Source organism: Barbus barbus (genome assembly GCF_936440315.1).
Source record: "Barbus barbus genome assembly, chromosome: 4".
NCBI classification, from domain to species: Eukaryota; Metazoa; Chordata; class Actinopteri; order Cypriniformes; family Cyprinidae; genus Barbus; species Barbus barbus.
The window spans coordinates 21,483,632-21,497,421 of NC_136732.1; the positions used below are offsets into that span (position 1 = coordinate 21,483,632).

The following is a 13,790-nucleotide window of genomic DNA, read 5'->3' on the forward strand; positions in this document are numbered from 1 at the left end:
ACCCAGCTGCAGTTTGATTGAGATTAATTGGAATGCACAATGAAAAAAATATGATTTTTGAAAATTGTTAAAAACGGAGTTATCTGTTTTTGCAAATGAACATATTTTAGTGTTATAACCTGTAAAACGACTTCAGCACTAGCTTAAAGTGCCAATAAAGTGAAGTTTGGCTGCATCCAAATATAGATACTTCCAAACTTTATAGCAAGTGAATAACAGTGAAACGAGTATGTCGAATTCACATTATTCATAAAACAGTCGGCAGGTACCTACTTCCGGTAAGATTATGAGGTGGACATCTGATGGACACTTTACTATTCCATGAGGCCACCACAGAGGATTGTGAATGGCAGAGTCGCAAATGACGCTGACAGGTCACATGACTGTGACAACATGATGAATGTGATCGAATTTATGCACAAAACTAAAACATTTCTAACAATCATACTTATTCAAAACCAAGTACCTATACAGAAAGTATGTGATTTTGGATCCAGCCATAGTATTATATCAGTAACAGATCTCACTAGAGCAATATGTAGAATAAGCCCATTTCTTTTGAGTATATTTTAGTTTGCAAAAAAAAACAAACAAAAAAACACTACAGAATGTAACTTTACAAATCAGCTAAGCACATAGGCTTTTGACTAGGCTAAGCAATATTCTGAATATTAGTAAAACCTAAACTAACTAAACTATACTACATCATTTAAAATCATATGCATCATATTGAAGTTTGTTTGCTAGCAGTCACATTATATGACTGTATTCTGATATAGTTGTTTTCTTGAGGCTTTTCTACCAAACAAAACCAACCTGAGTTTATTGTCTATGAAATTAAAATCAACTGCAAGTAGGTTAGTTTCCTCATCCAGACTACCAGTGTAAAATGGACTAAATAATGCTGCGGGATCCTTAATCCTCTGCTCTGGAGACTCAAAGCTGTTTTTGAACGCGATAGTGAGTGAGTGTGCTGTTGAAAGTTGCTGTACGTCAGCCCTCCCTCTTCCACACTTGTCCAATGATTGCCAATTTAAGCGAAATTACTATAGCTACTATGGCTTGTGCTAAGCTTATGAATATTAAATAGGTCGCGCTCACGTGACTTGGTAACCTTCCATTGGCAAAGACTAGGCTCATGAATATTAATTACCCAACGCCGGCGTTGTTCGGTGGTCTTCCAATAGCGAACGCCTGCCTAATTAATATTAATCAGATGCGCGCGCCTTTGCCGTGGTACCGTCCAATAGCGGACGTTTGCGTTATGAATATTAAAAACTAAGGTTTACCTTAGTAGGATTCAAAATATTGCAGTCGGGCCTCTTGAAGAGGGCTGTGGGGGAGGGTCACGTGACGTGTGTACACACTGTAGAGTTCAGCACCACTCAATTCGTAGTAAGATCATCATCAGCGTCCTCCCCTTTCCAGAACAAGCTTTGACGGACCAGAGACGAATATACCATATGCAACTGTGTTGACGCCACATATCGGCGCCTTGATCGATCGCATATTTACTTAATTCATTTCACACGAAGTCCTGCTAGTCTAGCTGCCAATTCGGGAGCTTTTGTCAAAGTATACGAGGAGAAATGTCAATGGAAATACAGCAGAACCCGATGCCTCCGTAGAGCTGTCTCAGTGCCAACAACTGGTCCTGTGGTGAGTAGGTTAGCCAATACCTCCCTATATTGAGTTTAAAGTTGTTTTTAAAGTGGCATTAACCCGCTGTGTTTCGTCAGCTGTGATGGGAGGGCTCGCAAAATCAGTCCGATTAATGTTTGACACTTTTTAACAGTTTACCGCTCGAAGTGTGGCTTATTTGTGACAGTTAAGTAAACATCAGACAGGTTAAACTCAAATGTGCGTGTAATGCCCGGATGAAAAACAAACCAATGATATTCACTGTTCAGTCAAAAAACGCATCTTTTTAGTAGATTTTCCCTCCGTTGTTTGTTTACAAAATGCTTTTTTCCCCCCCTGCGATTACGGTACACAAGGTGTGTAGTGTGTGTCACACAAACACACACACAGTCATGGCCAGAAATATCGGCATCCTTGGTAAATATGAATAAAGAAGGCTGTGAAAATTAATCTGCATTGTTAATCCTTTCGATATTTATTTAAAAAAAATTACAAAAATCTAACCTTTGATTGGATAATAAGAATTTAAAATGGGGGGAAATGTCATTATGAAATAAATGTTTTTCTCAAATACACGTTGGACACAATTATTGGTACCCCTAAAAATTCTTATGAGTAAAATATCTCTGAAGTATATTCCCATTCACAATTTTGAGCACTCAAGGGTTATTATGAGCATGAATATATCCAGCCATGACTTCTTGTTTCACAGAAATATAAATAGGGGGGAAACAAAGCCCAAATTCCCTTAATCATCCATCACAATGAGAAAAACCAAAGAATATATTTCTGATGTGCAGCAAAAGATAATTGAGCTTCACAAATTAGTGAAGCGGCTTTAAGAAAAGAGCTAGAGCAGTGAAAATGCCCATTTCCACCATCAGGGCAATAATTAAGAGTTTCCAGTCAACATAAAATGTTACGAAACTGACTGGAAGAGGACGTGTGTCTGTCTATATCGTCCTAATGCGCGGTGAGAAGGAGAGTTTGAGTGGCTAAAGATTCTCCAAGCACCACAGCTGGAGAATTGCAGAAAATAGTTGAGTCTCAGGGTCAGAAATCCTTTAAAAAAAAAGGATGTAGGGGATGTCAAACATCCCCTACATCACCACATGTTGTTTGGGAGGGTTTCAAGCAGTGTTAATTTTGGCAGGCATTTTTGATTTAGTCTTAGTCTTTATCTTGAGACGAAAATGCTTAATAGTCTTAGTCACATTTTAGTCATTTGAGTCTATCATAGTTTTAGTCTAGTTTTAGTCGACAAAAAGTCATTGCATTTTTGTCAACTTTTAGTCATTACTTTTAGTCAAACTGCAGTTACCAACATTTATTTTGGTAGCTATTTTATATGTAGTATTCTAACAAAAATAGTCATCAATACTTCTCTCTTTAGACCAAAACAATTAAGCTTAGTTATGAGAAATTTGAATCAAGGATTGAATTTGGAAAAACTGGAATAAATTTTCATTTTTTGGTAGAAATATAAATTAAACACATTTTTCAGATACAGTAGGTTTACTTAAGTACACATTTATTTAACATCTTTTGTTGGTTAACATTTATGACAGATAATTAGGAATGCTGTCCATTTAAGACGGAAGGTATGTATGTAATAGCCTACTGACATACATTCAGTTTTCACCCACCTGTTTAAGCTCACTTAAACCATAACGCACTGTATTTCCGTGAGATACTCTACATGAGAGACATGTGGACTGCTGTGTGTGTATTTGAGCACTGAGAACTCATCGCGCACTGTATGAGAACTGAAGAAGTGGAGCGTGCGCGAGAGAGAGCACTTCTATCAGCGCGTTTCCGCCTAACGCACCTTCACTGACTTTGTTAATCGACAATGAATTTTGACTCCCGGGAAAAACGGGACATCTGGTCACCCACTCCCTAACCCTTCGGGTGCTGAGGCCATTGTTTCAGATCGCTAGTTCGCGTTTTGGTAGTCTATCCGTCTACCGCGGCTGCCATGCAAACGCACCGTATCCAATGACAGAGAAGCACATTTTGAAAGACAAGACAGTTAACTTAGCCTATAGGATGTATTTTGAATGTCCGGTAGTCCTCAAATAACATTTTAGTCCCGTCTCGTCTTGTTAACGAAGGCGCGCATACATTTCGTCATAGTTTTTATCATCAGATATTAGTTTTAGCTCGTCAACGTCTCGTCTTAGTCACAGAAAAAAGGTTCGTTGACGAATATTTTTCGTTGTCGTCTTCGTCAATGAAATTAACACTGGTTTCAAGAAAAATTCTCGTAGCTCATGCAAAAACAAACTCCAGCATATTCAGTTGTCAGACACGACTGGAACTTCAAATGTGACTGGCAGATGAAACTAAAAAATGAGCTTTTTAGCAGCAAACACTCAAGATGGGTTTGGTGAACACACGGATAAAAAGTACACCATGTGTACAATGATAATATACTGCTGTATTTTTGATGTTGTGGGACAATATTTCTGCTGGAGGTCCTGGACATCTTGTTTAGACACATGGATCATGGATTCTATCAAATACCAACAGATAAAAAAATCAATAAGTGATTGACTCTGTTAGAAATCTTATAATGGGCCATGTTTGGATCTTCCAACCGTACAATAATCCAAGCACAAACCTCAAAAACAACACAAAAATGGGTCACTAAGCACAAAACCAAGCTTCTGCTATGGCCATTCCTGTCCTCTGACCTGAACCCTGTAGAAAATGAGTGAGGTGAACTGAAGAGAAGAAGCACCAACATGGAGCTGTGAATCTGAAGGATCTGGGGAGATTCTGGATGAAGGAATGGTCTCTGATCTCTTGTCAGGTGTTCTCTAACCTCATCAGGCATTATAGGAGAAAATTAAGAGCTGTTAAACTGGCAAATGGAGGTTTCAAAAAGTATTGAATAAAAGGGTGCCGTTAATTGTGGCCAATATGTATTAGAGAAAAAACATTTATTTTATAATGATACCCCCCCTCCCATTTTAAATTCTTATTATCCAATGAAAGGTTAGATTTTTGTGATTTAAAAAAAAAAAAAATCAAAAGGATTAACAATGTAGATTAATTTTCACAGCCTTCTTTGATCATATTTACCAAGGGTACCGATATTTTTGGCCATGACTGTATATATGTATATGAATGGGTTGTGAACATCCTGTAAGCATAAACAGAGTGTGTGAAGAACACAATGTATCTTTACCTTTAAACACTGTACCTTGTCAATTTTAACGTTTATATTTTATATATTTATATTAAAAATAAAAATAAACCAAGGTAGTGAGTCAGTTAAGTAATGAACTAACAAATGAAAAGTGGTAAATTGATTTTAAACTTGAGAAAGCTGATGTGAAAGTTGCTTACTCTTATTGACTTATTAATGACCAATGACCTTTGAGAAGAAAACCACTGTATTGTAGTGTAATATTTACTAAATATAATCAAAAATGTCTTTATTTGCATTTTAACTTCATTTGTGTTGTATGGGTTTAGAAATAGCAGCATATTTTGGGGTTTTCAAAGATTAATCCCATTAATTTTGTGTCAAGGACCAAAATAACACATGGAAAAGCATGACCATGTTATTTTTATTTGCCTGAAGTTTAGTCTCATACTATGACACATTGGTATATTTTGCGACATACCTATGCACAAATGATGTTGCTGGGAAGTGACATCCGACTTCTTTTTATTGCCTAAACAACCAAAGACCCCAGGGAGGCTACATTACCGTTGGATCAGGTCCATGTAGGACTTGTAAGAGGATGGCGATGTGCCTGTACTTTCTGTTGAAGATCGGAGACGTCATATGAGACAGCTGAGAAAAGCATGCCTCTTTGCCTAAAGACACTAGTGATCGCTTTACTCTCCAACACGGTCTGGACTGTCCAGCTGGACATGAGAGGATTACAGAACCTGTTATCCTATTTTCTCATACAGTTGTCAACTTTGATCTCTCATGTTCTGTTCAATCCTGATATTTCATTCCACATATTTGTAATGTTATCTGTTGGATGTAAAATCATTGGAGGTATTTTTATTAAAAAAAAATTATCTGACCCCAATAACCCAATATCACTATTCAGCATTATCAAGACTTGACGTACACCCAAAAATATAATGTTCACCATAAAATTGATGCATAACCAAATTGTGCCATGCATGAATAATTTGTGTGACCAGGGGAATTTGTTTGTCTCGGTTCAAGACTGCCTAACGATAATCCATGCACACGGTATGCAAACACCCAGAGTGATCTCTCCTGCTGATGACTTTACAAAGAAGCGCTGAGAGAACATGCTGTCCCAGGGGTCAGACCAGTTGAGGTGCTGTCAGGAAGACTAATACAGATAGGCCTATGTGCCGGAGGTTTAATTGAGGCGTTGTTTGTTGGGGTTTTGCAACTTAAGGAAAGGATTGCAGGTCATCGTTTGCCCTGATTATTGTGGGTGGTGAAAAGCAGGTAAGAATAAATGCTTCTGCTGTGGGAGAATGAGAGACTGAATCGGGTCAAGGCAGTGCTGAATAAATTGCTTGTCGATCAAGAGGTCCTTGTGCAACATCTACACTTTCAAGCCATACAAACTTTAATTACGCGCTCACACTGTTGAGTATCAATTTATTAATTAGAAATTTTTGGGTGGAATATTAAATATTTTTGTTTGAATATTTAATAAAGCACACTTTGATCTTTATGACCATTACTATTTCTGTCTGTTGTAATTGGCAGAAAGAAGGCTGCTGAGTAAAAGCACTACGTTGTTGGAAGACATAAGCATTTACTCACCTTCATGTCATTTCACAGAGTAAAAAATATCCTGTTAAAATTACAGTAAAAAAAAAAAAACTGGCAGTTCTTGGCGGAAATTCACTGTAAAAAAATTTATGACATTCTGGTAACACACATGATGCAAAAATAATGCAATAAACTAAAAATTAAAAAAAATAATTTTTTTTAATTAAAATAAAAAGAAGAAAGTATAAAACAAAACACAATGTAAATTAAAATTAAAACTATTTAGATTAATAAACTGGCTGAATATATGTCTAAACTAAAATTAAATAAGCTATAAAATAAACTAAAGGTAAATGAAATATAATTGTATGTGATGTGTAACAGGGACTTAATATAATATAAATTATATATTTATATATATAAAACCCAAACTTTGACAGTATTTTACAGTAAATATAATGCAATGTTAAATCAATGTTAAGTCTTTTTTTAATACATGCAGTGAATCATTTTCAACTTTTTAAATGTCTCGCTGAAAAAAAATCACTCGTATGTTTTTACATGCAGTACTGGATAGATTAATAAATTAATAATAGAATATTTATTTATTTTTTATTTTTGATTGTGTCATTTCAATGAATAATTTCTCCTTTAAAGAAAAAAATGCAGAACCTTACATTTTTGACTGTAAATACTTGTTCTTCCTCTAAATCTGCTTTCTATTTTCTGAATCCCTGCAGCTGAAACACAAAGTGAAAAATCTATTGTAGCACAACATGATTTGACTGCAGAGTGCTCAGTCCTCATCTTTATTTACTTCTCATTACCTAAACCCTCGCAGCACACACACACACACACAAAGCTCAGAAAATGCAATCATGTGACATCACTCAGCCGATTCTGAGAATTTGCTGTACATTCCAGAGGGGATATGAGGGGTGTGGAGCAGTGGTGGGTTGACTGCTCTGAAAGTATCAAGTGCATTTGGTTATACTCCCACAACACTCTTCATCCAGATGCATGGTCAGCCAAGATGTCTTGTTGTTTGTGTGAGGGAGGTAGAATTAATAACAGGGGTCGTTAAGAGGTACACTGTGCGGTGGAGTGGATGGACGCTTACCTTTGCTTGCTCATGTATGTGAGCCGTGTGCTGCAGGTGTTAGAATGCCTCCCTAAATGACATGCTTTACAGCAAGCTGTGATGTCAGCTACCTTTTGCACCCATTCAGGAATGCTTCGGTCTGCCAGCGTAGACAGTGTTTGGTCATGGTCTGTTGAGGGAGACAAGATGCTGCAAATCAGGGATCTACAGTAAGGATGGGCAGGATAGTTGAATGTAATTCTGAGATAAAGAGCGTTAAAATTGTGATGGCCACAAAAATAGGTAATTTGTGTTTATTGCTGTAAATCATAGATTATATCAGTGTGTTCAAGATACAGTTCTCTAATTTTCTTTTCTAAAATGATAAATGCTGAAATTAATAACTTTATTGACACTAACTTACGTTTTATTATTTTGTGCCAAAAAATACCGGAGGTTTGCTTCCTAAATACTGATTTCAATCATCTCTGAGTTTATTTAGAAACACCTGCTGAATCTCATATCATTCGATTCAGAAACTTATTTTCTATCTTTAGAAACTACAAACAGACCTTAATATCAATTCACGAGAGCGAAAATCATGTCAGTGCTGGGAAAGGCAAGAAAACTGCGACTTTAGCCGGGTTCCGATTTCTGTGTGGATTATTTCGTGGCATCACCGAAATTTCAAGAACAACTTATTTGTTTTGTTACTCAACATTCTGCCAAGATAATCAGGCCTATAATACGATTACTCTCTTATTGGCTCTTATTATGTATTAATAAAAAGTTTTGTATGTCCCATGTTTCGGTTTATAGAAAAAGAATATGCACGAATTAAAAAATAAAGTGAAGGATGTGCTTGATGTTAAAAAGTTTTTAATTGTAATAAAACACAAAAAAGATCTCATAACAATGCGTTACACTCTCAGGCAGCATGCGCTCCCGGATCCTGAATGAACAGTCAGACCGTTAGACACAGAATTACAGTGTTTCAAAATATAAGTCTTGGCGTGTATTCAAGCAAACATAGTCGGTTATGACTTAATTGAACATTTGGGGAACAGTTGGGGAAAAACATGTGATGTGCAACAAATATTAGATCTGTGCATTAGCCTGTGCTGCCGTCTATGTCATTAATAGATCAAACAATAGAAAATGAGGTGAATCACTCACTGCTCTTGAATGAATAATTTTAGTAGCTAAAAATAATCAGTTTATTTATAATAAATACATACAATAAAGACTATACAGTGATTATTATTATTTTTTGTGTATTGCCGGATTTATTCCAAATGTTGCACAATGAATTAGATTAAATTAGATTATTTACTTAAATTTCATATACATACATAATTCATACATACATAATTTATGTATTAAAGACATTTTCTACTTTTATTTAATTTTACTAATAACCTTATACAAATAATTTCAGTGAATTGACTTGTAATTGTAGCTCCAATCAAGCTCTTGAGGTTCCCCCCATTTGTTTCAATGTTTTTGTGCTTTTTGGGCATGCACATCATAATAAATGAAAAAAAAATAAAAAAATCAGGAAGGGGGCCAACACTTTTTCACACCACTGTAGGTCCTTTTCTATGCAATTAAAGTGAAATAACTGAACATAAATATAGGAGCCTCAAACCTCACACTGTGCATCCACGGCACCCTTGACACGTTACATCTCATGCCATAAATCTGAACGCCTCACAGTTTCAGAGCTGAATTATGCCATCCTTTGGTCACAGCACATGTATTGTCACCGCCCAATGAGCCAAGGTGCTGAGCTGTAGAGGTGGAACCTATTGTTATGGAAAGAAATGTCTGATGACATATAATGTGGTGAGCTTTTTTTTTTTGTACAATGTGAACCTCAATGGCACGTGGTAACTAGGATAATTCCCTGGGTTTAAGTTCAGTGCAGCATATTGTGCTGAGTTTTATTCAGTCTGAAAGATGCAATGAAGTGGAAATAATGGTGTTTATTCAAATCTAATGGTCATGCAATGTCTGCACTGTTTATGCATTGTTTCAGTTTTCTTCTCTGTGTGATGGTGTAAAACAGGGGTGGCCAATGTCACTCCTGGAGAACCACAGTTCTGCAGGCTTCAGCTCCAACTCAGTCAAACACACCTGAACAAGCTAATCAATGTGTAAGGGTTACTATAAAGGTACAGACAGATTACTTTTTTTTTCAATCAAGGTTGGAGAAAAACTCTGCAGGATTGTGGCTGTCCAGGACCAATGTTGGACACCTTGTAATAAAAAAAAAATCGAGGCTTTTGCAAAGCCATTAATCAATAAATGCATATTAAGGATGTAAAATACTAATATTTAGCATTACAGGTGTACTGTGTCATTACAGGAGTCCGTACATATCAATGGCTTATACAGAGCTGTTACTCTGTATAAGGAATAACCACCATGCTGAGATCACATGATTAGCTTTGTCTTTGAGAAAGTTAGCACAAACCTGTGTTCCTTAAATTTTGCCGTATTCCAGAGTATATAAATTTATGTTGCAAATTGCTCAGTCTGCTTTTAATAACTGCAGCTTCAGAGCTGGTGGGGGTAGAGAGTCTAATGCTATCGGATCAGTTGTTTAGAAAGACAAGCCATGTAATTATTTAGTACACCTTTAAAATACAATTTTTGGGTGTATTCACACCTGTCTTGTCTGGTTTGATTGAATCGAACTCAAGTTTGTTTCTCCCTTTGTTGCGGATCTTTTGGGCAGGTGTGAATACAGCAATCGCACTCGGGTGTGCACCAAACAACCTCTTCAGCTCAGTCTCGGTCCGGTTCCAAACAAACTCTGGTACGGTTGAATGGATGAACCAATGAATGGATGAGCTTAGCACATGCATTGTTTTGGTTATAATTTCTGGTTCACTTGCAAAAAGAGCAGTGTGAAAGCAAATCACACCAAACAAAAACTAAAAAATCATCATTGTATTTGGTTCGGACCAAAGCAAGTGAACCAGCTGACTTTCCTGGTGTGAATACGCTAGTTAACTTTTAATCAAATTTGTCTTAAAACCAAAATGCATTCTTGTCCTAGGACAACATTGATTAACTTTTTTGATCCACTTCAAATGTTAACTACTGTACACCCTTAATTAACAGTTCATCACAGGAGAATATTGTTTGTGAACTATTCATCATCTTGGAATAGGGGTGTCACCAAAGGTGTACAGTCCTGCTCCTGGAGATCCACCTTCCAGCAGCGTTTAGCTTCTATGCCTAATTATTCACACCTGAACCAGATAATCAAGCTCTTCAGAATCACTAGAAGCTCCCAGGCAGGTGAGTTGGAGCTAAACTCTGATGGAAAGTGGCCCTTCTGGAGCAGAATTGTACATCCCTGATCTTGTTGGTTAATAAATGACTTTTTTTTTATTTATTCGAAACCAAACCAATCGATTAATACATTGCTCATATATTCTTTTTTTTTTTACAGCTGATTCAGAAAGAAGGATCGGACACCTTTGGGAAAACTAGAAATGTGGAGCTGCATGGTTTACAATGAGACGGACAATAGCATGGACCTCCGGCTCTGCCAAGACTTTGGACTCATTCTGTCCGTCTTCTCTCTGGTGTACCTCATTGTCTGCTTTCCAGTGGGGCTTTGCTACAATGCCCTGCTGGTGGTGGTCAACCTTTCCAACAAGGTTACCATGACCATGCCTGACGTCTACTTTGTGAACATAGCCATTGCTGGCCTGGTGCTCAACTTGGTGGCTCCAGTAGAGTTGCTGGGGCCCAGTTTTACACGCTGGCCCATGTGGGAGTACAACAACGAACTCTACATTACCCTTCTCATTCTCTTCAACATCTCCTCTCTGGTCATCATGTACTCCACGACCTTGCTCAGTCTGGACTATTACATCGAGCGGGCTCTCCCACGCACCTACATGTCTAGCGTCTACAACACCAAGCACGTTTGCGGCTTCATCTGGGGTGGCGCCGTTCTCACCAGCTTCTCTTCTCTGCTCTTCTATGTATGCAACCACGTCTCCACTAAGATCATCGAATGCTCCAAGATGCAGAACAAAGAGGCAGCTGATGCCATCATGATGTTTATTGGGTACGTGGTGCCAGCGGTTGCTGTGCTTTACGCGTTTGTGCTGATCCTCCGCATCAGGAAGGAGTCTACCCCTTTGGACCAGGACTCTGGGAGGCTCGATCCATCCATCCACAGGTTGCTGCTGGCCTCTGTGTGCGTGCAGTTTCTTCTATGGACTCCATACTACATGACCTTACTGGTGCACACAGTGGCTGGAGCTCCTGGGAGCCATTCCAACAAGCAGCACCTCACCACATACTTCTTCCTGAGATGTTTATCCGAGCTGCTCGCCTTCTGCAGTAGCTTTGCCATTCCCCTCATGTACAGGCAAATGAACAAAAACTTTTCCCATAAACTCCAGCGGCTTCTAAAGAGGCTGCACTGCGGGGACCAATCGTGTCCTCACGAACATTCGACAGTACAGCAGGTGGTCACATGAGGGCTCGTGTCCAGTCAGACCTGCTTCTCCCTCACTGGCACTTACTACAAACCCACAGAAGTAGAGCCAGCACATGAACCTGGATATATATTGCGTGCTGAAAGGAAGTATTTTGCTCACCACAAGGAGTGGTATGTGTCTCTCTGAAATTGTGGAACCTCTGTAACACTTAACGACTTAACTTTATTTGTCCATCTCGGGTGAATGGGCGACCAATAAGAAACCACTAAGTGCTTTTGTGTAAGATATGTCTATTCTTTGGGTTCTTGGGCCTGGGGAAAATCTCAGTCCATCTGATGGTCCTTTCGGTGGAGGGGGGAAATGTTGAACATTTGTAATCTGTTACAGGATATGTGGCATAGCCTTCTAATGTGATGCTTTTAGACCAACCTATTCCCTTTTAGCTCAAGGCTACATTTCGCACCAGGCTCTCTGTGTTGTGATCCACAAAGCTCTTCAGTCTGGATTGAGTTTTCTGGTCACACTTTCCATAAAATCCTTTCTGGTAGATGCTAGTAAACGCAATAAAATTACCTCAATTTCACACACCAACGGGCATTACATTGGAACAGTCTAACCAACTTTTACAGCACTCAGAAATAACTCAATGAGACTGATATCAGGGAGCAGCAAAGATTGTGTGTGTGTGGTTGCGTGCTGGTGGTTGTGAGTGTGTGTTCTCGAGTGCTTGCTGCTAAGGTGATGTGCATCATAACTGCACAGCTGCTCAGCCATATTAAATCCAATCAAATGTGTATAGCTTATCAAGATGAAGCTATATAATGATCTACTAGACAATGGATCACAGTTTTAAGGTCAGTTTAATCTTTATTCAATACCTTTTCAATCATTAGTCTGGTACTACTGTAATCATTATCCATGCACCACGAGGACGTGGTTAACAATTCATGTTTTGAGATGTGAATCCAAGTCGCACAAGTCCTTTTGATACAATCAAACAAATCGAAATAAAACAAATATGGTTTTATTTAACAGCTCTATGCAGTAGATTATTTGGTAAAACTGCTCAAATGTGTACTGGAGCATACAGTTGATTTCTGAAAGTATTGATCGGACTTCAGTGCTTCTAAGCGATTAATCACATTGGGATAACATTTCCTTTCTAATGTGCATATCCAAAAGAGATAGCTTTTGGATTGAGATTAGTTGCATGATTTTATTGTATGCATATATTGAGAGATATGCATCAATGCTCTCAGTCTGAGAGAAAATTGTAGACATTTCCAGAAAATAATACTCAGAGGCAGGATGAGAAATAGTACAGTTTAAGCTACTAAATGGTTTGTTATCGAAAATGTCTTTACTCTTGTTTTTCTCAAGTCAGTGGATGCTAAATTTGTATGTTTTGGAGAGAAAGCACTGTATGTGAATGGAAGAGTGAATAAATGTCTTTTGAATCCACTTATGTATGCAAGGGAAAGAATGTATTTAAAGTCATGAAGAGAATGAAAATCAGTTAACCCTCAATCATAAACAATGAAAAGGCAACAAATTGCAATGTTATGGCTGTTGTTATTGTGCTAATGCCAGTATGTATCATATTAAGAATGTGTATATATTTTACTTCAGAGATTTACTGGGGGAAAAAAAAAACAGAAATGCCATTTTTAGATTACAGTATTATTTTCTCAGAGATTTATTTAGATACTAAAGTGTCAGTCATCCTCAGTCCCATACCGAGTCAAAGACTTGTTCAATAAACTAACATGAATATAATCCTGCTTGGCTCTTCATTGATTCCCCACATCTAAGAACAGCACAGCTTTCCAAATGACAAATGATGAAGCTTGTTTTGGTTTGCCTCAACAAAACA

General features: G+C 37.8%; 1 protein-coding gene across 2 annotated transcripts; it reads left to right on the forward strand.

The window, feature by feature from the left end:
- The first annotated feature begins 1,361 nt into the window (after positions 1 to 1,361).
- On the forward strand, positions 1,362 to 13,691 carry LOC306862656 (putative G-protein coupled receptor 146). 2 transcript variants are annotated; one of them, XM_079405572.1, is made up of 3 exons: positions 1,362 to 1,659; positions 10,189 to 10,269; positions 10,912 to 13,691. In XM_079405572.1, the coding sequence occupies exon 3, from the start codon at positions 10,955 to 10,957 to the stop codon at positions 11,954 to 11,956; it is 1,002 nt and encodes a 333-aa protein (XP_079261698.1). In that variant the 5' UTR covers positions 1,362 to 1,659; positions 10,189 to 10,269; positions 10,912 to 10,954; the 3' UTR covers positions 11,957 to 13,691. The 2 variants fall into 2 exon arrangements, with proteins under 2 accessions (XP_079261698.1, XP_079261699.1); XM_079405573.1 differs by lacking the exon at positions 10,189 to 10,269.
- Positions 13,692 to 13,790: the final 99 nt, after the last annotated feature.

Bases quoted from the DNA above. Each gene is read 5' to 3' on its own strand.
- LOC306862656 (XM_079405572.1), top strand. From the start codon at position 10,955: ATGTGGAGCTGCATGGTTTACAATGAGACGGACAATAGCATGGACCTC.